General features: G+C 46.3%; 1 protein-coding gene across 4 annotated transcripts in view; it reads left to right on the forward strand.

Moving 5' to 3' along the window:
- CLCC1 (chloride channel CLIC like 1) overlaps positions 1–24,801 on the forward strand; it is a 148,295-nt gene that overhangs the window by 16,926 nt on the left and 106,568 nt on the right. The window contains exons 1-4 of one of the 4 annotated variants that reach the window (XM_040408446.1): positions 14,420–14,695; positions 15,009–15,335; positions 16,245–16,336; positions 24,401–24,505. In XM_040408446.1, coding sequence (XP_040264380.1) covers positions 16,289–16,336; positions 24,401–24,505 — 153 coding nt within the window. In that variant the 5' untranslated portion in view covers positions 14,420–14,695; positions 15,009–15,335; positions 16,245–16,288. Of the gene's footprint in view, positions 1–12,391; positions 12,500–14,419; positions 15,336–16,244; positions 16,337–24,400; positions 24,506–24,801 lie in introns of those variants that run through there. The other 3 variants (XM_040408445.1, XM_040408444.1, XM_040408442.1) reach the window with 3 other exon arrangements.

Raw genomic sequence — 24,801 nt, forward strand, 5'->3', positions numbered from 1 at the left:
TCAGTTTGTGTCACTTCCATCACACATCAGTTATTTTTTATGGCAGAATGCACTGCATGCAGGACTTTTTCTTCCATCAAAAATAACTGATCTCTGACACAAACTGATGTTAACTTAACATAATGGATCTGTTTTAAAAAAAAGTTTCCGTTCTTCTGACGGTTCAGAAGAACGGAAAGCTAAATGGTGATGTTGGGTCGCCTTTAGTTGTTTTAAAAGTAGAGGTGGGACGAATCCAATTTTTTTCGAATCCGAAAAGGTTCTCGAATCTCTCAAATCTTTCAAATCTCGATTCCTACGAATCCTGTACATAAGTATTGTGTGAACGGTGTAAGAAACAAACTGATCCAAACTCAATATTCTTTTAATATAAAAAAATAAAGAGTCCTTACTTTTTTAACAAAGTATTCGGATTTGGATTCGAAAAAAATTGTAAATACAGGGTAATACAGTGCACATACCTCTTACATCCAGTGACGTCTCCTTTGATGTAGATGTTCCTTCCCTCGATGTTCCTTCCCTCTTCCTCATCTTCTCCTTTCAGACCTTCAGAACAGACCACCAGTTTTCAGCCATTTTTCGAATTTTGAAAATGAGGTCGGGATTCGAGTCCACGAATCCTTCGAATCCAGCAAGATTTGAGGGATTTGTGGATTCGACGGATTCGTCGTCCCATCTCTATTTAAAAGTATTACTTCAGCACTTTCTACAAGTGGCAAGGCAAGTAATCTCCATTACTTTGGATAACCTCCCGCCCCTACTGTAATTTCATTTATCAAAAGACTCCATCAAGTAAGGCTACTTTCACACTAGCGTTTCTATTTTCCGGTATTGAGATCCGTCATAGGGTCTTAATACCAGAAAAAAACACTTCTGTTTTGTCCCCATTCATTGTCGTAACTGAACAGAACGGAATGCTCCAAAATGCATTCTGTTCCCGTACCGGAGAGCAAACCGCAGCATGCTGTGTTTTTTTTTCCATCCTGGGATGCGGAGCAAAACGGATCATGACCCACAATGCAAGTCAATGGGGACAGATCCGTGTTTTTTCTGACACAATAGAAAACGTATCTGTCCCCGGTTGACTTTCAATGGAGATTGTGACGGATCCATTTAGGCTATGTTATACAACCGGATCGGTTCATAACGGATGCAGATTGTTGTATTATCAGTAATGGAGCGTTTTTGCTGAACCCTGCCGGATCCAGCAAAACCGCTAGTGTGAGAGTAGCCTTAAATGCACGGATGATACAGAGCAGAGACCTTTTTTTAGGCTACATTCAGTCATACAGTAGTTTTTAGAACCAATTAAAGTATATGGGACGATTGAAATGGCCATTTTTTTTAATGTCCAGTGAATAGTAACCATGTCCTGTGCACCTGTCTAATGGCCCTTTAAAAATGGCCTTTTAGGGGTTAAAATAAAAAAATATATACTGATCCTCTTGCACTGTATGCCTATGGATACATGCATATGCCAAACCGGCACTGTGTTCTATCAGTATTGCATAATTGCTATGTTCTTTTTCTTTTGTGCTTCCCTTGTGATCTGGTCCCAGTACCTTATACTGTATAAAATGCATTGTTCATACCTTGTAATGAAAAATCATGACTTTCCATAAATAGCGTGTGTATATGTATGTGTGTGTGTGTGTGTGTGTGTGTGTGTGTGTGTGTGTATATATATATAATTATTTATTTTTTGCTGCTGTAATGTATACACCTACAGCATTGAAACTCATCTGTCATTTTGCTGCCCAGTCTGCCAGTTTATCCAGGTCACCCTGTTGGTACAGTATATCACAAAGTATCTGTACTATACCTACAGAGATCTGTCACCTGTGAGTAGAAAGAATATACTATGAAGTCCAGCTTCTGTATCATTTCTAACCAGTAATGGTCCCAGTACAGATGCCTGGGGTACTTCACCGTAACATTACTTCAGTTTGAATATGGCCCTTTTATGACTACTATTTGAAGCCAATTTAGTATCCATAAAGGGGTTGTGCAAAGTTTTAAAGTCATTCCCACTCCACAGGTAATTCATGAGCGTCTAGAAGCTGTGACCCTCATGATCCTGGGAACAGGGATCCCATCTTCCTGTCCTAATGGATCAACAAATCAAGCATGCCCCCTTCTACTCCTTTCATGTCTGGTGGGACTGCCCGTGGTAGCCTAACACTGTTCTCCATGTCTGTTTTTTGTTTTTGTTTTAATCATGAGTGATTAGCAATAAAGAGTTGGGTGGAGCTAATGCTCCATCCAGCTCTTCACTCCTGGTATCATTAATTTGCATTCCTTAGGCCGAATGCACACGGCCGTGGAACATGGATGTGAGCGGTCCGTGGTATCCCGGCCTGGCATCCTGCTGACAGCAGGAGCGCACAGCGTCATTGGTTGCTATGACGCCGTGCGCTTCATGCCGCTGCTGCGCTACAGTAATACACTGGTATGATCTATAAGAGTGTATTACTGTAGTGCAGCGGCGGCATGAAGCGCGCGGTGTCATAGCAACCAATGACGCTGTGCGCTCCTGCTGTCAGCAGGATGCCAGGCCGGGATACCACGGACCGCTCACGGCCGTGTGCATTCGGCCTTATTTGGATATATTAGAGGTATGTGGTCATTTGTGTGCACATCTAAGTGCCACATCTAAGTATAATGCAGGAATTATACCAGGAATTGAACCAGAAGTGAACAGAAGGTAAACCATTTGCTACAAACATTATTATACTATCATCTTCAACATCACGGCATAAACATGTTTTCACTTGTGTTTACCTTCATATCCCTCATACTATTCCGTAACCCCACTATTCCTAAACCTGACAAAGAGCTATTTATCTCACCTTCCCTACTATCCTCTCACCTGGCCACTTCTACTCAACTCCACCTACAGTCGTGGCCAAAAGTTTTGAGAATTACATAAATATTGGAAATTGGAAAAGTTGCTGCTTAAGTTTTTATAATAGCAATTTCCATATACTCCAGAATGTTATGAAGAGTGATCAGATGAATTGCATAGTCCTTCTTTGCCATGAAAATTAACTTAATCCCAAAAAAAACTTTTCACTGCATTTCATTGCTGTCATTCTGCTGAGATCATTTCAGTAATCGTCTTGTTAACTCAGGTGAGAATGTTGACGAGCACAAGGCTGGAGATCATTATGTCAGGCTGATTGGGTTAAAATGGCAGACTTGACATGTTAAAAGGAGGGTGATGCTTGAAATCATTGTTCTTCCATTGTTAACCATGGTGACCTGCAAAGAAATGCGTGCACCCATCATTGTGTTGCATAAAAATGGCTTCACAGGCAAGGATATTGTGGCTACTAAGATTGCACCTCAATCAACAATTTATAGGATCATCAAGAACTTCAAGGAAAGAGGTTTCAATTCTTGTTAAGAAGGCTTCAGGGCATCCAAGAAAGTCCAGCAAGCGCCAGGATTGTCTCCTAAAGAGGATTCAGCTGCGGGATCGGAGTGCCACCAGTGCAGAGCTTGCTCAGGAATGGCAGCAGGCAGGTGTGAGCGCATCTGCACGCACAGTGAGGCGAAGACTTTTGGAAGATGGCCTGGTGTCAAGAAGGGCAGCAAAGAAGCCACTTCTCTCCAAAAAAAACATCAGGGACAGATTGATCTTCTGCAGAAAGTATGGTGAATGGACTGCTGAGGACTGGGGCAAAGTCATATTCTCCGATGAAGCCTCTTTCCGATTGTTTGGGGCATCTGGAAAATGGCTTGTCCGGAGAAGAAAAGGTGAGCGCTACCATCAGTCCTGTGTCATGCCAACAGTAAAGCATCCTGAGACCATTCATGTGTGGGGTTGCTTCTCATCCAAGGGAGTGGGCTCACTCACAATTTTTCCCAAAAACACAGCCATGAATAAAGAATGGTACCAAAACACCCTCCAACAGCAACTTCTTCCAACAATCCAACAACAGTTTGGTGAAGAACAATGCATTTTCCAGCACGATGGAGCACCGTGCCATAAGGCAAAAGTGATAACTAAGTGGCTCGGGGACCAAAACGTTGACATTTTGGGTCCATGGCCTGGAAACTCCCCAGATCTTAATCCCATTGAAAACTTGTGGTCAATCCTCAAGAGGCGGGTGGACAAACAAAAACCCACTAATTCTGACAAACTCCAAGAAGTGATTATGAAAGAATGGGTTGCTAACAGTCAGGAATTGGCCCAGAAGTTGATTGAGAGCATGCCCAGTCGAATTGCAGGGGTCCTGAAAAAGAAGGGCCAACACTGCAAATACTGACTCTTTGCATAAATGTCATGTAATTGTCGATAAAAGCCTTTGAAACGTATGAAGTGCGAGTAATTATATTTCACTACATCACAGAAACAACTGAAACAAAGATCTAAAAGCTGTTTAGCAGCAAACATTGTGAAAACTAATATTTGTGTCATTCTCAAAACTTTTGGCCACGACTGTACACTCAGATCTTCTCATCTAAACATGGTCAGCCACCTTTTGCTGTATCCTACACTCACTTGCCAACCCTCGCTCTACTTCTCCTTATTGCTGGAGACATATCTCCTAATCCAGGTCCCCCCTTGCTTTGCCCCCTCCATTTTATCTCCACTCTGTTACAAAGCCCCTGCCACCAACTGCACTCATTCCTCTAACCTCATACCCATTCACCTGACCCCTGCTCCCCCAATCTCTCACATTATGGAACTCGCGTTTCATTTGTAACAAACTTTCCTACATCCATGACCTCTTTATCTCCAAGAAATTTTTATTCCTGGGCCTCACAGAAACTTGGCTGACACCTACAGACACAGCCTCCCCTGATGCACTATCCTATGGGAACCTTCAGTTTTCTCGCAACCCCTGCCCAGACTGACATGGTGGTGGTGTTGTCCACCTCTTATCAGGGAACTGCTCTTTAAACCCATCTCCACCCTTTCACAACCTCTTCTCTTTTAAAGTCCACGCTGTCCGCATCTTCTCTCCCTGCAACCTTCAAATAGCTGTCATCTACCATCCACCATGCCCTGCTTCTACCTTTCTCGACCTTTTCAGTACCTGGCTTCTTCACTTTCTCTCTGCTGACATCCCCTCCATCATCATGGGGATATCAACATCCCTATTGACACACAAAACTCAAACGCCTTTAAACTCCTATCTCTTACTGCCGCCTTTGGACTCAAACAATGGTCCGCCACAGCCACCCACAGAGACGGACACACACTAGACCTTGTCTTTACCCCCTCTGCTCCCTATCTAATCTCTCAAACTCTCCTCTCCCCCTCTCAGATCACAGATCTTCTTACATTTTCATCCATTCTCCTCAAGTGCTCCTTCAGTCCATAAACTACCACACTCTTGCAGAAATCTCAAACACCTCTCCATTCACACACTCAGACTCTCTCTCACTATCCACCATATCTTTCCTTCATGACACTGACACAGCCGCTGCTTTCTACAACACCACAATTACTTCAGCCCTTGACTCAGTCGCCCCTCTCGCACACACCAGAACCCGGCAAATCAGTCGACAACCCAGGAACACTAATCAGACAAAAAAACTGAGACAAGCTTCCAGAGTCACAGAACGGCGGTGAAAGAAAATCCACTCCAAGGAGGACTTTATCTCGTACAAAGAAGCTGTTCTCACATTCAAGTCTGCACTCGCCTCTCCTAAACTGGACTACTTCACCACTTTCAAATCATCTTTCTCCCATAACCCCAAAGAACTGTTTAATACCTTTAACACCCTACTCCGCCCCCGCCATGCCCCCTCCCACACCCCTCATCTCAGCTGAAGACTGCCTCATATTTCAGAGATAAAATCCGTGAAAGCTTTAAACACCCCCCACTACACCCCTACACAGCCACCCAAAGCTCTTCCCACATAACCCAGTTTACCACCATCACAGAAGAAAAGGTTTCCAACTTAGTCTCCAAGTCACACCAGACCACTCGTGCCCTTGACCCAATCCCATCCCACCTCATCCCTAACCTCACCACTATAGTTATCGCTGCCCTAACCCACCTCTTTATACTATCGCTAACTATCTTCCCTTCCTCTTTTAAACATGCAACCGTCACACCCATACTCAAGAAACCTTCCCTGGACCCATCCTCTTTATCCCATTTCACTGCTCCCATTTGCATCCTCACCTCTCATCCCGTTCACTTATTGATCAGATGCAGTCTAACTTCAGACCAAATCACTGCCCCTAAACTGTCCTAACCAAAGTCGCCAACGATCTGCTAGCTGCCAAAGTTAAACGTCACTACTCTGTGCTCCTCCTTCTTGACCTTTCCTCTGCCTTCGACACTGTTGACCACTCTCTCTCCTGCTACAAATCCTCTCTTCTCTTGGCGTCAAAGACCTAGCCCTCTCCTGGATCATCTCGTACCTCATCAACAGAACCTTCAGCTTTTCCCATTCATACACCACCTCCTCATCACGCCCCCTTTCTGTTGGTGTCCCTCAAGGCTCTGTCCTGGGTCCCCTACTTTTCTCCACTTATACATTTGGCCTGGGACAGCTCAGAGTCCCATGGCTTCCAATACCATCTCTGCTGACAACACTCAAATCTACCTCTCCGGCCCAGATGTTGCTTCTCTCCTATCCAGAATCCCAGCATGTCTATCAGCAATATCTTCATTCTTCTCTTCTCACTTCCTAAAACTCAACATGGAGAAAACTGAATAAATTGTCTTTCCCCCATGTCACTCAGCCACCCTACCTGACCTGTCCATCACAGTTAATAGCACAACACTTTCTCCAGTCTTGCAGGCCCGCTGCCTGAGGGTAACATTGGATTCTGCCCTGTCCTTTTAATCCACACATCCAAACCCTCATCTCCACCTGTCGTTTCCAACTTAAGAACATCTCTCGTGTGCCTTTTTTCACGTCGTGTTGTCTTCTTCCTTCCATATTTCTAATAAGTAAATGCTGGACCAAGGATGTAATGTTCACGTTTCTGTTAACGTTTTCATAGTATGATATGCACCTTATCTTTACTTTGTATATTGAAGATTATCTTTAAATAAAGATTTGTTAAAAAAAAAAGAACATCTCTCGTATTTTGCCTTCCTCATCCCTGAGTCAACTGAAATACTAGTGCATGCTGTTGGGGGCTGATTTCCTCAATCTACAGGGATCTCTTTGCGAAATCTATAGACGAGGGTACCTTGCCAGTTAGACAGAGGTGGGTGAGGGATGTAGGTGCCATTTCAGATGGGGAATGGAGCGAAATATTGGCCTTATCCCCACAGTTATCGGTATGTGAGGGACAAAGAGTATCTCAATTGTTATTGATCCATAGGGTATACAGAACTCCGTCCTTCTTGTTCGAAATGGGGGCTAGAGTGGATGCATCCTGTCCAAGGTGTGGGCAGGGGCCAGCCTCGCTACTACACATGTTTTGGGACTGTGAGAAATTATGGAGCTTTTGGATAGGGGTATTGAAAAAGATTAAGGACGCATATCAAGTGGAGATGCCAGCTACTCCTAGAACTTGTCTTTTGGGGATGGAAGTTATTGGGGACCGGGCAATGTGCATTGGGGTGCAGCGCTTATTATTCCAAGCTCGTAAACTGATAGCCATGCACTGGATCCTTCCACAACCCCCTTCACTAGCGGAATTCCTTAATAGAGTGTCTGACGTACTGCGCTTAGAAAGGGGGGTATATTTGAAAAACGGAATTGTGAAGCCAAATTTGTGGCAATATGGGAAAGATGGCTCTCGGTTCGGGCTGGAGTTCTCTCCCTTTAATTGGTTAGATGCTTCACGGGTGAATGTAGGCTACTCCGCTGCTTGTGATTAGAGTTCCAGTGATGTAAGGGGAAATGAATATGAGTTCGCCTGGGCTCTGTTCTGGATGATGACAAGATGCGTCTCTGGGGACTGTAATGGCAGGAAAGCTCTAATTAATAATGGGCCCTGTGAATGGTCAGAAGGGCAGCTGTTATTTTCCTTCCGATTCTGTATGGATGGCTACCCGGAATGGTGGATGGACCGTCTCTACGCTAAGGGGTGGGGGGTGGGGGGGGTTTTCCCTTTATTTTATTTTTTGTTGTTCTTCCCAACTTTTGTTGGCTCTTTTTTTTTTTATTGTACAATGTTTTAAAATGTTTAATAAAAATGATCTGATTTAAAAAAAAAAAATACTAGTGCATGCTGTCATCATCTCCAGCCTGGACTACTGCAACATCCTCCTTTTTGGCCTCCCATCAAGCACTCTCGCTCTCCTTCAATCTATTCTGAACTCTGCTGCCAGGTTAATCCACCTCTCCCCTCGTTTCTTCTCTGCCAACCTCTTCACTGGCTCCCCATTACCCAGCGAATTCAGTTTAAAATACTAACAACTACATATAAGGCTGTTCACAACCTGTCCACTCCTTACATCTCTGACCTGCTTTCTCGATACATCACCACACGTAATCTCAGATCCTCACAGGACCACCTCCTCAGTTCTCCTCTCATCTGTTCCTCACACAATCGACTACAAGACTTCTCATGTGCCTCTCCCCTACTTTGGAACTCACTACCTTAGCACATCAGGCTCTCCCCCAACATCCAAAGCTTCAAGAGCAACCTGAAAACCCACCTTTTCAGGAAAGCCTACCATCTGCCATGAGCATGTTGCCACCACACAGCCACAAGAGCAGCCTATACCCTCACCTACTGTGTTCTCCCCTTCCCTTATAGATTGTAAGCTCTTGCGGGCAGGGTCCTCAACCCCTCTGTACCAGTCTGTTAATAGTTTCTTGTTTACTGTGTTTTTTTATTTCTGTGTAAAGCACCATGGAATTAATGGCGCTTTAAAATAAATGTATGTGTGTGTGTGTGTGTGTGTGTGTGTGTGTGTATGTATATATATATATATATATATATATATATATAACTGTATGCAATGGAGGTTGCCCGCGGTAATCCCTCCATTCAGGACAGAAGACAGTATAGAACGCATAGTGAGGTGCCATTGGGGGCTACTTAGTAGTGGCCACCCTACCATTGTGGCTTTCAAAGAGCCTCCTATGATGGCATATAAAAGAGCAGGGAACATTAGGGACAGAGTGGTGCACTCAAGATTGCCTGAAAAAGGCCAGTTGAGACAAACTTTCTTGAAGACGAGGGGTACAGGATGTTTCCCATGTCTGGGATGTGTGAACTGTAAACTTATGTGTAAGGGATCAGTATTCACACATTCGGACACGGGAGAAACATTCATTATTAAACATTACCTCACATGTGATTCATCATGGGTAATTTACGTGCTATGGTGTCCTTGCAAAATGCTTTATGTGGGCGAAACCACATGTGACCTGAAAATCAGGTTAAATAACCATAGGCAATCCATCAGAAGCAAAAGGAAAGATCTGCCGGTGTCAAAACATTTTGTGGAAAAAAAATCATAAGGAAAATGAGTTGAGATTTATGATTTTGGATTATGTAAAACCGCTAGAAAGAGGAGGTGATAGGTTAACTGTATTAAAGAAAAATGAGCTCAGATGGATTTTCTGTTTAGATACTTTGAAACCTAAAGGATTAAATGTTGAGTTTAGTGTAACAGGGGGATGGTGGGCTAGAGCCCTCTCCTCTATTGCCTAGGTCCTCTTATATCTAGGATGCTGTATTGGGTGGATCCAGTGGAAGTTACGCGGATCAATTTTGCTACAATGTGATTTTATATACTGTTGTATGACGTTAATGTATAATCAGGAATGTGACCTGCTGGGTTGGTGATTTGGTTTGTGTAAAGTAGTAGGAACAAGGAGGATGGCAGATAAATTTATTGCCCAAAAGATTGCCCTGTTGTAAAATGGCGGAAAAGGCAAGCAAAGCGGTGCTGGTGGCTGTGACGGCAGGTTCGCCGGCACGTGATGCGCGCGGTGCGTGCTGACGCAGCATACCAGACGTTGCGGCGTTTGGACTCCGCCTTCTGGTGACATACAGCAGTTATGTACCGCCTAACAGGAGGGGTAAGGGTTGACACATGCGCATTGGCGAGGAATAGACGCGGAGAATCAGCGTGCATTCACACGAGTTAAGACGCTATCCCCTGGGTTCATTTTACAACCTCCCAGCAAGGTATAGATGTACGTTAAATGGTTTTAATTGCACCATGCACTTTATTATATGCACTTTATTACATGCACTACGATTATGAAAAATTGGAATCCGTTATAATGCCATAGGATATGTCTGGGACGCTGGGCGGTCGCAGTTCACATTGAGATGTGGTGTAAATCAATGAATTGTAACATGTCCACAAAGGGGACTGCACTTTTTTTGTATTGGTTGATGAATTAATTGGTAACAACCTTATCATGTGTATATACTGGCACTATTGCACTTTATGTTTCACCTGACTTGAGAAAGGGTCTGTGAGAGAGCCGAAACGTTGTCACTTGCTGCGGAGATATATATATATATATATATATATATATATATATATATATATATATATATATATATATATATAAAATATATATGTATGTATGTGTGTGTGAATTCCGGCAGCACTCACTTTAGAGATTATCCGGTGCAAGCGTCTCGCCTTTGACAACAGGCTTGTATATTCATAGAAAATCAACGCAGCACTCTTCTTGTGAAAAAATGCAGTGTCTTTATTCACACATGTGACGCAAAATAGGCAACGTTTCAATCCCCGTCCGGGATCCTTCTCAAGCCAAGTGCACTTGGCTTGAGAAGGATCCCGGACGGGGATTGAAACGTTGCCTATTTTGTGTCACATGTGTGAATAAAGACACTGTTTTTTTACAAGAAGAGTGCTGCGTTGATTTTCTATGAATATATATGTATGTATGTATGTATGTATGTATGTTCCGCGATCACTCAAAAACGCAACCATCGATTGTATACACATTCCTTGCTACCTGGAAAGAAATCTTGTGGGGGTCATAGGCCTGCATGGAGTTTGTATGCTCCAACTGTTTTTGCTACATACATATTGCTCTGTAACTCAAACTCATCGATTTAATTTCTACTAAACTTGGTACACATATCACTTACTCTCTGGGAAAGAATACTGTGGAGATAAAATGCCGGTACACAATGAGTTTCTGTCTGTCTGTCTGCGCCACCAAACGACTTGACCGATCTTCACCAAATTTGGCACACATGTACATCAGGTGTCTGGAAAGGTTTTCGATCGGGTCTCAGCTCTCTAGGACATACTGTTCCTGAGATATTCCCAAAAAATGACCTGCATTAGCCAATACAAGTCTGCATGTCTTTCTCTTCATATCCCATCTGCCATACACACAGTCACATGTACCTCATCAGCCAATAGAAGCTCGCAGGCCCTTAGTCTCCACATACACACAGTTTTACTCCAGGTTTCTATAACAACCTAGCCATTTTTCTTCACTGCTGTAGGTCAGATTTAGGCTAGGGCTACATGTGTCGCTAGGACATGTGTTGCTAGGACATGTGTCGCGCAACATTGATGCCGCACCAATGTTGCGCAACAATTTTTCTAATGATAGTCTATGGTGTTGCACTGCAACATGTGACATGCTGCGACACGACAGGCAGAAAAATCCATCTTTGAAGGATTTTTTGCGACTGTCGCGTCACAGTCGCAGCATGTCACATGTCGCAGTGCGACACCATAGGCTATTATTATAAAAATTGTTGAGACAAAATGTTGTGCGACACATGTCGTTGTGTAGCCCTAGCATTAAAGGGGCAGGGCGCTGTGGAGGTCACTGTTAAAGAGGCGTTCACTGTGGATGTTACTGTTAAGGGGGCAGGTCGCTGTGGAAGTCACTATTAAAGGGGCGGGCACTGTGGAGGTCACTGTTAAGGTGACGACAGGGGCCACTATTAAAGGGGCAACTGCTGTGGAGGTCACTATTAAGGCAGCAGGGTACTGTGAGGTCACTGTTAAGGGATCGGGGTACTGTGGAGGTCACTCTTAAGGGGGTGGGCCCCTGAGGAGGTCACTGTCAAGGGAGTGTGGTGCTGTGAAACTCACTGTTAAGGGGGCGGGCTGCTGTGAAGGTCAAAGTTAAGGGGATGGGCTGTTGTGGAGGTCCCATTTTAAAGTGGCGGGGATCTGTGGGGGACTGTGGAGTTCACTGTTAAAGGGGCGCGGTGCTGTAGAGGTCACAGTTATGGGGTATACTGTCTATCTTTTAGCACACACAAACATTAAATGAAATAGATGAAATATATTCTGCTAGTAATAATAATTATAATAATAAATGGATGCTTTATTGTTGACCTCTTTCTGCTAATTATTGTTAAAGTGACTCTTGTTCTTATTACAGACTTGCTGCAAATAGTTTCAGAGACTATGACATTTGGGCGTACATTTCAATGTCGCTAGTATTTTCAGCACAGTTAAAGGTAAAGTCTGAATGTTGATTTTTTTTTTTTTCTCAGCACAACACAGAGGAAAAAGTAGAAGCAGTTTGTGAGAAAGACGGAGAGGACACCTGCTTGGACAAAAGAAATGCATTGGTGATTAACACTGAAATATCAAGACAAGTGGTAAGAATTTCCAGATATTTGGAAAGTGACTGATTTGTGTAAGTATTGTCAAAGTATTGAATATGTGCATGTTCTCTACAAATACCTAGTGTTATATCATGTGAGTATATAGGAACTGTCAGTATTGGGCCCGTGGCTGTGGCGTCACTGCAGTGTGGTAGACCGCCGTCTGCACACTGCAGGGCCATGGGTCCGAGCCCTGGCCTACCTCGCGGGTGCGGCTTGCGCCCACCAGCATACCGCCACATCCGCCCTCACTTTCAGGTCTCGTGTGCTATAGCACATGCAAGTGCACCTCTCCCTTAGTTATAGGAGAGGAGAGCATGCTTCCTGATTACTGTCCCCACCCAGAGCTGGGGTTACTGGTATTTAGGGTGGCTTCACTGACCATGAAGTGCCCAAGCGTTGTTGTTATACCTGTTAACCTCTGCGAAAGATTTCAGCTGCTCTACTCTGCTGTGTACTGGACTTTTTTTCCAATTAACCCTGATATTCCCTGCCTGTCTGTCTCCAGCCGTGACCTCTGCGTTGCCTGCCGTCATCTGTAAATTCGTCTGGAACTCGGACCTTGCACGACCTGTCTAAGAATTTGCCTGACCCAGTATACCATATTACTCTAAACTTTGTTTTGCCTTTTTATCAAGTGACTTGTTTACCTTTTGCCAGTAAAGATCATCTGTTCCGTTACTTTGCCTCTTTTGGACTCTGTACACACTCCTGCAGTTAGCTGCTTTCTTGATGACTGGTGTAAACATCGGTGTCCTGACTCTGGGAGTCAGCGGTATTGGGCTAATTCCTAGTCCACTGACCTAGAGCATCCACATCCTCTGGTCCTGAAAGTACACTTGGGCTATGGAATTCGCTGGCTCTAAACTGGGAATGTCTGAAGTACTGCAGGAACAACAGCGTTCCACCTAGAAACAAGTGGTGAATTACTTGCAGCATGTAGCTGTTCGCCTGGATTCTCTCTCTACGGCACTGGCTCCTACAGCTCCTGCTGTCCCTGATCTGGTTGCAGCGCAGTTTCTTCTAGACCTGGTTTGTCTACTCTTTCCCATAACAGTGGCGACCAGAAAACTTCTGCCTCATCACTTTCATTCTGATCTGGAGGGAGAGGCCCTTTCCTGGGCAAATCGAATATGGGAGAGATCTGGACCTATCCCCAGTAATCTGGCTCTATTTATGGACTCTTTCAAAAGGGTGTTTGCAGAGCCAGGTCGAGCTTCTTCTGCAGCCCTCCTCACTGCTGCACATCCGATGGCTATTATGAACACCTTGTTATGCCCTTTGGCCTCAATAATGCCCCTGCTGTCTTCCAGAAGTTTGTCAATGATATTTTTTGAGATCTGCTCTATTCTTGTATTGTCTATTTGGATGATATTCTTATTTTCTCCAGGGACATCAGAACTCCTAGTATGCATGTGTAGATGGTCTTACAACGGTTATGAGACAATCGTCTATATGCTAAATTGGAGAAGTGTGTCTTCAAAAAGTCATCCTTGTCCTTCCTGGCATACATTATCTCGGATTAGGGTTTGAAAATGGATCCAGGAAAGATGGCTGCAGTGCTCGACTGGCTCGTTCCTCCGGTCTGAAGGCAATACTAAGTTTCTTAGGTTTTGCCAACTATTGTTGACAGTTCATCCGTAATCTTTCTTCTTTGACAGCTCCAATTTCTGTTCTGACCAGAAAAGGTGCCAATACCATTAGTAATACCAATAGTCCCCTGAAGCGGAGACTGCATTCTCTTCCCTCAAGAAGGCCTTCTCTTCAGCCCTAGTCCTTAGATTTCCAGAACCAAACAAACAGTTCTTCTTGGAGCAAGTTGGAGGTGAACGCATCCTCCATTGGAGTCACATAAAAATGCAGAGAACTATTCTATTGGAGACTGGGAACTTTTGGCAATTAATATAGCCTTAGAGGAGTGGAGGTATCTTCTGGAAGGTTCTATTCTGCCAGTCATAATTTACACCCATCACAAGAACCTGACCTACTTGCAAATGGCTCAATTCTTGTCAGGCTCATTGGCCTTTCTTCTTTGCTTGATTTCAGTTCCGGCCCGCTGACAAAATACTAAGGCTGATGCTCTCTCCAGGGCCTTTCAAAACCACAGATACAGAAGACGAGCCCCAGTTCATCATTGAACCAACTAAAGTAGTCCCAGTGGCTCCAGTTACCTGTCCAAGGTCTCCCCAGGTAAGATCTTTGTTCTAGAGTCTGAACGCAATGCTGTGGGGACATATGTCCAAGATTGCTGGCCATCCAGATCAATGTGGGACCTTGAATCTCATCTTCTGACATTACTGGTGGCCATTCATGTCAATGGATATTAGAGACTTTGTGGCTTCCTGTGCCTTTTGTGCCCAAAACAAGTCACCTAGGTTGAAGCCTGCAAGTCTATTATTTCCACTGCCAGTGCCTGAGGTCCCCTGGCAGCATATTTGTATGGACTTTGTGACCGATTTACCTGTGTCTAATGGTTGCACAGTCATCTGGGTTGTCGTTTTAGTCTGCTTCCAGGTCTGCCATCTGCTGCCCGTCTGGCTGAGCTATTCATTCTTAATGTTTTCCGCCTGCATGGATTTCCTCGCCACATCATCTTGGATAGAGGTGAAAGGTTCACCTCCCGCTTCTGGAGATCTTTATGTAAGTCTCTGAATGTGTCTTTAGACTTATCCTCTGCTTACCACCCACAGTCTAACGGCCAGGTGGAGCGCATTAACCAAAAACTGGTCAACTTCCTACGACACTTCACCCTTTGCCCTTTAGGACGATTGGGTAAATCATCTTCCCTGGGCGAAGTTTGCTCAGAACTATTGCGCCAGCCAAGCCACAGGTAAATCCGAGTGTTCCTTATCCTGTGCAGCCTTCGTCGGGGGTTCCTGCAGCAGCTCTCTCTCAGGTCTGGTTTGACACTAAGGAATCTCTTCAGAGAACAGCAGATCAGATGAAAAGGTCCGCGGTTAAGAGGCGCAGACCGCCTCTTCAGTTTGCCATTGGAGACAAAGGATGGCTTTCTTCCAGAAATATCCGTCTCAGACTTCCCTCTTACAAACTCTCTGCAATTCTTGGGACCATTTCCAGTAACATAGTAACATAGTACATAAGGCCGAAAAAAGACATTTGTCCATCCAGTTCGGCCTGTTATCCTGCAAGTTGATCCAGAGGAAGGCAAAAAAAAAACCCTGTGAGGTAGAAGCCAATTTTCCCCACTTTAGGGGAATAAAAAATTCCTTCCCGACTCCAATCAGGCAATCAGAATAACTCCCTGGATCGACGACCCCTCTCTAGTAGCTATAGCCTGTAATATTATTACACTCCAGAAATACATCCAGGCCCCTCTTGAATTCCTTTATTGTACTCACCATCACCACCTCCTCAGGCAGAGAAGTCCATAGTCTCCCTGCTCTTACCGTAAAGAATCCTTTTCTATGTTTGTGTACAAACCTTCTTTCCTCCAGACGCAGAGGATGTCCCCTCGTCACAGTTCTGGGGATAAATAGATGATGGGATAGATCTCTATACTGACCCCTGATATATTTATACATATTAATTAGATCTCCCCTCAGTCGTCTTTTTTCTAAAGTGAATAACCCTAATTTTGATAATCTTTCAGGGTACTGTAGTTGCCCTATTCCAGTTATTACTTTAGTAATTAAGAAAATTAATCCTGTTGCCTACCAGCTACTTTGCGGATTCCCAACTCATTTCATGTTTTCTTACTTAAACCAGCTGTCTTTAATAGGTTATGCAAAGGCACTTCACAGAACCCTCCTCCTGTCACTATGGATGATTAATTCGAAGTCAAGGACATCCTCGACAGGAGGATCATCAGGGGTAAGACCTTCTATTTGGTGGACTGGAAGGGCTACGGGCCTGAAGATAGGACTTGGGATCCTGCGGAGACTATGCCTTTCTCTTATTGAAGACATTTCTCTCCAAGTCGGTGGTGTAGAGAAAGGGACATAAGAGGGGATGTACTGTCAGTATTGGGCTTGTGGCTATGGCGTCATTGCAGTGTGGCAGCCCGCTGTCTGCACACTGCAGCACCCATGGTTCCCAACTCTGGCCTACCTCGCGGGCGGCATACCGCCACATCTGCCCTCACTTCTAGGTCTCGTGCGCCTCTCCCTTAGGAGAGGAGAGCACGCTTTCTGATTACTGTCCCCACCCAGAGGTGGGGTTAGTGGTATTCAGGGTTGCTTCACTAACCATAAAGCGCCTAAGCGTGGTTGTTATACCTGTTAACCTCTGCTGAAGATTTCACCTGCTCTGCCCTGCTGTGTACTGGACTTTTTCCAGTTAACCCTGACCTTCCCTGCCTGTCTGTCTCCAGCCTTGACCCCTGCATTGTGTGACTTCCATTCTGCCTGCCGTCATCTATAAGTTCGTCTGGACCTCTGATCTTGCACAGCATGACTGCGAGTCTGCCTGACCCAGTGTACCATTACTCTGAACTTGCCTTTGTATCAAGTGACTTTTGTCTAGTCGGCGCTGACTGATTCACGCGCACGACAAAACACAAGGTGCATATTAAAATATATAACACTATAACGATTACATTTATTATTTAAATGTGACTCAAAAAAAAAAGTATTGCAACACCAATTCGATACCATGGAAAAAAAAATACTCACACGTTAACCACTTGTTGCATGGGGTTAACGTGTGAGTATTTTTTAATTTTTACTTTTTGCAAAGTATCAATTGCCCATTATGTGAGGAGGTACTTGATGGGGTCACTTACTATTAATGTGAAGCAAATAGAGGTCTAAATTGATAAAGCCATGTGCCTCATATTAATAGTAACACCAGCAAGTACTTCCTGACATAATGGACATTGAGCAGCATGGGGTTAATGTGTAGGCTGGAGTTGGGTACTACAGTATGATAAGGTTACTGGCTATTAATGTGAGGCACATGAAGTCTAAATTGATGAAACCATGTGCCACATATTAATAGCAACCTCGTCAAGTACCCCGCTTAACATAATGGACAACATGGGGTTAATGGCATCAGGTACTTGCTGTTAATATGAGGCACATTGTTTTATCAATTTGGACCTGCATGTGCCTCACATTAATAGTAAGAAACCTTATTATGTGTACCTCATATTAATGGATAACCCAATGTTGCCCATTATTTGATGATGTGCTTGGGAGCCACATACTTTTAATCTGAGGTACATGGGGATACTAATGTAATGGCACCATCTACATCAGATTAATAATAGGTGACCCCCTCTGTGGGACAGTGTGGGTACCTGCGCTTTCCAGATCACTAATGGCTGGGGACTGGTCTGAAAACACAAAAATCAGGAGGAGGCTGCCAATGCTGCCGTTCGCCAAGCACAAGCTGAGACGGTGCAGTGGTAAACCCTCCCCCGTCCCTCCTCCTACTTTAATATTAGACACATTCATTGGTGGCAGTGGTGCGGCGCCTCATAGCCCGCTCATTGTATTGGGCTCTGCAGCGGTCGCGTCATGGGAGGGAGGGATTCCCTTCCTCCATCTCCACTAATGTTGGCAAGATGAACGCGTCGGGCGCGCATGCGCCTGGCGTCTGCGCTCCTCTGCAGCCTGGCAAACTATCTCCCAGAACCCGGTCCTGGGCCGCGGCCCAGCGGTTGGGGACCGCTGCATTAAAAGACCAGGCTCGCAGGGAGTGCGATATGCACTTAGGCTAAAGCGATGGCCCTTGCTTTGGTCTAAGCACATCGCACCGCCTGCGAGCCTGGACTTTTAATGCAACAATAAAAGGACTCATTTTAAGTTTGTTGAATTCCATCTTTTTTCGGAAATCCCCGGAGTCCTCCATGGATGCTGGATCACGGACTATAGGATAGTGCCAACTTTTTTTTTCTGGAAATTTGTGTAGCTGTTTAGTTCTGGGGACTGGTTCTAGCACTGCAACCTGTGAAAGCAGCTAAGTTAGACCCCCGCCTATCGTAAAGAGAGGTCATTAAGCCTAGGAAACTCCCTTTTAAAGGGGTTCTCCAGGTTCAGAGCTGAACTGTATATGAGTGGAGCATCAGAGCATTTTCTTGGGCAGCGCTATAGACCATTCATTTGTGCTGGTGACATCACCGGGCTCACTGCTAGGTGGAAGTCTCCGGCCTAGAATAGTCATGTAAAGCCCGGTACGTCACCAACAGACCTTGCACTACACAATTCTGCGCAAGACAAGTGGGAGCATCAGAGCAAGATAATGCTACGATGCTCCACTCACATATATAAAGAATGTGTGTGTGTATATATTGTAGGGATTTGCTCTGGTAGGCAGGGTAAGCGGACGCAATACAGAGGCAAAACCACGGTTGAAAAAACAAAAGTTCAATGTTTATTCACACAGAAAAGGAAGAAAAGAAAAACAATGCTTTACAGGGTCCTGGTGTTAATTCACACAGCAAGAGTTCCCAAAATACCACAAATCATCTGGCAGACCACAGCAGGCTTTAGGGCGCCTGACTCCCAGTAGGCGGCTCTCATGCAGCTTTCAGCCTTGCAGTATGGTGGATCTCCTCAGCTCCCAAACACAGATCTTCCACAGCTCCACTATCATATGGAGGATCATACCACACTCAGCTGAGCTGCTGGCTGGGTTTTTAAACCCCAGCCCAAAACCTGGCCTGGACGTGCGGAACAGCCACCCACCCTGCTCTTTGGCTGCTCCCAATAAGAACCGGCCCGGATTGGCTTTACAGCCACACTAAGTAAATCATTGTCAACGAGCACTAGCTGCCGCTGGCACACAATATTACCGGTTCTTATCTCACCGCCCCAGGAACCTCGGTGACACGTACCTTCCGTCAATGACGGACCCTTGCGCCTTCCTACATACCTCCCCCCTTTGTTCAACCCTGAGGGGGTAAACACACGCCAGACAGTGTACTCGGGACAGAGCATCCGCGTTTCCCTGTAACCAGCCTGCCCTGTGTTCTTCTGTGAACTTAAAGTTTTGCAGAGACAAGAACAACCTGGTGTCCCGAGCATTCCTCTCTTTAACCTGGCTCATCCACTTGAGAGGGGAGTGATCGGTCACCAGACGGAACTTCCTCCCCATCAAATAATAGCAGAGAGACTCGAGTGCCCACTTGATGGCCAGGCACTCTCTCTTCACTATACTGTACCGGGTCTCCGCTGGAGTGAGCTTACGGCTGAGGAAGACAACGGGATGCTCCTCCCTGTTGACTTCCTGAGACAGTACCGCACCGAGGCCTACTCCGGAGGCATCAGTCTGTACCACAAATTCTCCCTTGAAGTCGGGCGTCACCAAAACCGGGGACCCACACAGGGCCGACTTCAAAGCGGAGAAAGCCTCTTCCGCCTGGTCATTCCAGTGGACTATCACGGACTTCCGTCCCTTTAAGAGCCCTGTCAACGGAGCTGCTAAAGTGGCAAAATGGGGGACAAACCTCATGTAATAGCCCACCATTCCCAGGAACGACTAGAGGTGGCTGGTCGGGGCCACTTCCGTATCGCCTCTATTTTGCTTACTTGGGGTTTGATGACTCAGAGCCCAATGACATACCCAAGGTATTTAGTCTCCTCTAACCCTATCACACATTTCTTTGGTTTAGCTGTTAGTCCTGCCTTTTGAAGGGAGTCCACTATGGCCTGTACTCTGGGCAGGTGACTTTCCTAGTCGGTACCGTGAATGATAATATCGTCCAGGTAAGCCGAGGCGTACCGCCAATGTGGACGAAGTACAATATCCATTAGACGTTGGAAAGTGGCGGGGGCGCCATGCAAGCCAAAGGGTGACACCTTATATTGGTACAGCCCCTCTGGTGTAACGAAGGCAGTTCTCTCTTTGGCAGCCTCCGTCAAGGGTACCTACCAGTACCCTTTGGCGAGGTCCAAAACAGAAAAATACCTGGCTTGGCCTAACCTCTCAAGTTCATCTACCCGAGGCATGGGATATTCATCGAACTTAGATATTTAGTTTAATTTCCGAAAATCGTTACAAAATCGTAACGTCCCATCTGGCTTGGGAATTAAGACTATAGGACTGCCCCACTCACTTTTAGACTCCTCAATGACATCTAGCTGCAGCATGAGCTGCACTTCCTCCGAGATGGCTTTTCGCCGAGCCTCGGGCACCCGGTATGGCTTTAACCGGACTTTTGCCTGAGGCTCAGTGACAATGTCATGTTGGATTACAGAAGTGCGTCCAGGGAGGTCTGGGAACACATGCGTGTTCCGACTAACGAACTCCCTGGTTTCCTGAGCCTGTTTAGAGGAGAGGCTGTCAGCAATTTTTATTGTGGCAACCGCTTCCTTTGCATCAGACAGAGGAGCCAGAACCTGTTGCCCTAGAAATCCCGGCCGCGGGCTGTCTTCCGTACAGGTTTCCCTATCCTTCCATGGTTTTAGTAAATTAACATGGTAAACCTGCTCCGGTTTTCGTCTCCCCGGCTGTTGTACCTTGTAATTTACCTCTCCAATTTTTTCACGTACCTCGTAGGGCCCCGGCCACCTGGCTAGGAACTTACTGTCCACGGTCGGCACCAGAACCAAAACCCGATCACCCGGGTTAAAGATCCTGACCCGGGCCTGCCGATTATAGATCCGACTCTGGGCTCGCTGAGCGGCCTTCATATGCTCCCTGACAAGAGGCAAACCGGTCTCTATCCGCTGTTGCATTTTGGTAACATATTCAAGGACGCTTTAATGCGGAGTGGGTTGTTGTTCCCATGCCTCTTTGGCTATGTCCAACAAACCACGAGAATGTCTGCCATATAGCAATTCGAAGGGCGAGAACCCAGTAGAGGCCTGGGGCACCTCTCGCACTGCGAACATGAGATAGGGCAGAAGAAGGTCCCAATCCTTTCCATCTTTAGACACCACCCTTTTTAACATGGTTTTTAGAGTTTTGTTAAACCTTTCAACCAGTCTGTCCGTTTGTGGATGGTACACGGACGTCTGTAACTGTTTAATACGCAGTAACTTAGAGTTCCCTCATGACCTTGGACATAAAAGGGGTCCCCTGGTCAGTCAGGACCTCTTTAGGTAACCCCACTCGGGAGAACATCTCCATTAGCTCTTTAGCTATAAGTCTCGCTGATATATGTCGGTAGTGGCACTGCCTCCTGGTACCGAGTGGCGTAATCAAGGACAACCAAGATGTGTTGATGTCCCCTAGCGGACTTCGGTACTGGGCCTACTAGGTCCATAGCGATTCGCTCAAACGGTACCTCGATGATCGGGAGAGGCACCAAGGGACTGCGAAAAAGGTGCTGGGGGCTAGTTGCCTGGCAGGTCGGGCAAGACTTACAGAACTCGTCCACCTCCTTAAACACACTGGGCCAGTAAAACCGTTGTAGTATCCGGTCCTGTGTTTTCTGCATTCCCAGATGACCCCCGAGAACATGCTGGTTGGCTAACTCTAACACGAGTTTGCGATAAGCCTGGGGCACCACCGACTGTTCAATGGATTCACCTCTCAGTTGATTTCCCCAATACAACATATCCTGATGAACCACAAAACGGGGGAACACCGACTCTGCCCCTGGTTGTTGTGGTTCACCATCTACTATTAATACATTTTCCCAGGCTCAGGATAGGGTTGGGTCCCGGTGCTGGGCGGTACCAAAATTCTCCTCGGAGACATTGAGGTCTGCCAGCTCAGGACCCGGTGGCAAGTCCTCCATGTCCCACCATCACACTTAGCGGGGTTGTCTCCCCCTCTTCCACCGAAGTGGTGGTTACCCCTACCCCTGGCCCTTCGGACTCAGGTTCCCAGGGTTCTGGTCTCCCCCCTGAGCCGGGCCATTCTGCTAGGGTTACCCCTGTCTCATGGGTATCAGTCACTCTCGAAACCGGCCACAGTACGGGGAAGTCTCTCCCTATTATAAGTTCATAGTGTAGGTTGGTTGCGACAGCCACCTCGTGGGTCCACCTGCCGGAAACCGTGGACAGAGACACCATAGCAGTAGGGTAGTCTTTTAAGTCCCCATGTATACACATAACTCCGACCTTACGGCCGGTGTACTCAGCGGAGCGTACCAGGGAAGCCCTTACCAACAGAGCCTCCGCTGGAGTGTCTCCCACCTCCACCTGGCACAGGTGGTTCAGAGACTCCGGAGCACCTACGGCACACCGTTTCCTGGCATATAATGATTGTCGGAAGCTATAGTTCGTGTCAATGGGTTCCCCCTGCTGTGGACAGTCCGCTCGAACATGGCCAGGCTCCCGACACCGCCAGCAGATCATTGGAGCGGGGGCCACATCTTGGGCAGGTTTGGTGGGCACCAGTCGCCGGGGCGGAGGGACACAGGATTTAAGTGCCCCCCTCCCAAATGAACCCCCCTGTAAGTTCCGTGTAGCCTTATAGCGCTCCACCAGGTCAACCATCTCCAGCGCATTACCTGGAGAGACCTGGCCAATCCATTGCTGGAGAGGGGGTGGCAGAGCCCTCCAGAACCTGTCTGCTAGCAACCGGTCCAGCATAGCAGTGGGGCTCAGCACGTCAGGTTGTAGCCACTTTTGCAACAGGTTGAGCAGGTTATAATACTGGGGTCTCATGGGCTCAGCCGGGTTGAATTCCCACTGAAGCACCTGCTGGGCCCGGACCAGCACATTCACCCCCAGTCTTGCCAAAATCTCCCCCTTTTCCTTTGGGTAGTCGGCCGCTTGATCGTCCAGCAAATCGAAATACACGTGCTGAGACTGATGCCAGGAAAGGAGCAACGACCTCAGCCCACTGGTCCGGGGCAGCCTTTCCCTGGTGGCCACTTTCTCATTCATCGCCAGGTATATTTCGATGTCATCTGTGGGTGTCATCTTAGGGATCGCTGCACGGACTGCTTTCCGGACATCGTGGACGCTTGGGGTTGCTCCTGCTGTTTGCAAAGCCATCACGTGTTGTAGCAGCAACTGGTTGGTCTCTTGCTGCTGCTTATTAGCCTCGCGTTGCTGCAGGTTGGTCTCTCGTGGCTGCAGATTAGCCTCCATGAGGGCCTTCAAAACCGCCTCCATTTTGTCACGTGACACAGGTTTAAATCTAGCAGGTTTGATAAACGACATACACCCGTGTGCAAACCAAAAATATTTTGGCAATCACGCCAGCCTCACTGCACTTGCCCGCATCCTCCACCAATTGTAGGGATTTGCTCTGGTAGGCAGGGTAAGCGGACGCAATGCAGAGGCAAGACCACGGTTGAAAAAACAAAAGTCCAGTGTTTATTCACACAGAAAAGGCAGGAAAAAAAAACAATGCTTTACAGGGTCCTGGTGTTAATTCACACAGCAAGAGTTCCCAAAATACCACAAATCATCTGGCAGACCACAGCAGGCTTTAGGGCGCCTGTCTTCCAGCAGGCGGCTCTCATGCAGCTCTCAGCCTTGCAGCATGGTGGATCTCCTCAGCTCCCAAACACAGAGCTTCCACATCTCCACTATCACTTGCAGCATCATACCACACTCAGCTGAGCTGCTGGCTGGGTTTTTAAACCCCAGCCCAAAACCTGGCCTGGATGTGGGGAACAGCCACCCACCCTGCTCTTTGGCTGCTCCCAATAAGAACCGGCCCGGATTGGCTTTACAGCCACATTAAGTAAAACAGTGTCAGCGAGCCCTAGCTGCCGCTGACACACACAATTACCGGTTCTTATCTCACCGAGGCCAGGAACCTCGGTGACACGTACCTTCCGCCAATGACGGACCCTTGCGCCTTCCTACAATATATATAGTTGGAAGCAATGGCACCTGCTGCAGAGTTGACCCAAGATTCATATTCTCAATGGGTAATGTGTGTTTGAAATTTACATCCACTTTCCCTGTGTGTATTTGATTTGCCAGGAAATTCAGTCATTCCACATTCCAAAAGTATACTGCTGGATTATTTGACTCCTAATGGCATTGATTGATAGGTCTTCTCAGTTCGTTTTTTTTCTTTCAGACTGAGGAATACAAAAATAACTTAAAATCACCAGAGAGCAACAGTAACCCAGTTTTCAGACGCTACCTGCGCAAGATGCTAAACGAGGCTGAACGTTTTGGGCTTGTAAGTAGTAAAAGGAAAGCTCTTCTTTGTGTTAATATTTCCACCAGTCTGCTACTTCTTTATGAACACTGCTCAGTGATGAGGTTTCTCCCCAGTGCAACTAGTGGCAGCAGTATAGGACACATGGGGGTTCTCTGGGCTTTTCAAGAACCTGATGCTTTCTTTAGCCCTGTGACAGATGGTTAATACTTACCCGTCCCTCGCTCTGATGATGCTATAGTCTCTCCACACTCCCTTGGCCTGTGGGTTCTTCTGCTCAGGTCCCGACCAAAAGTGCTTCCTTGTTATCCAGTTCA

Source organism: Bufo bufo, chromosome 9 (genome assembly GCF_905171765.1).
Source record: "Bufo bufo chromosome 9, aBufBuf1.1, whole genome shotgun sequence".
Classification (NCBI taxonomy): domain Eukaryota; kingdom Metazoa; phylum Chordata; class Amphibia; order Anura; family Bufonidae; genus Bufo; species Bufo bufo.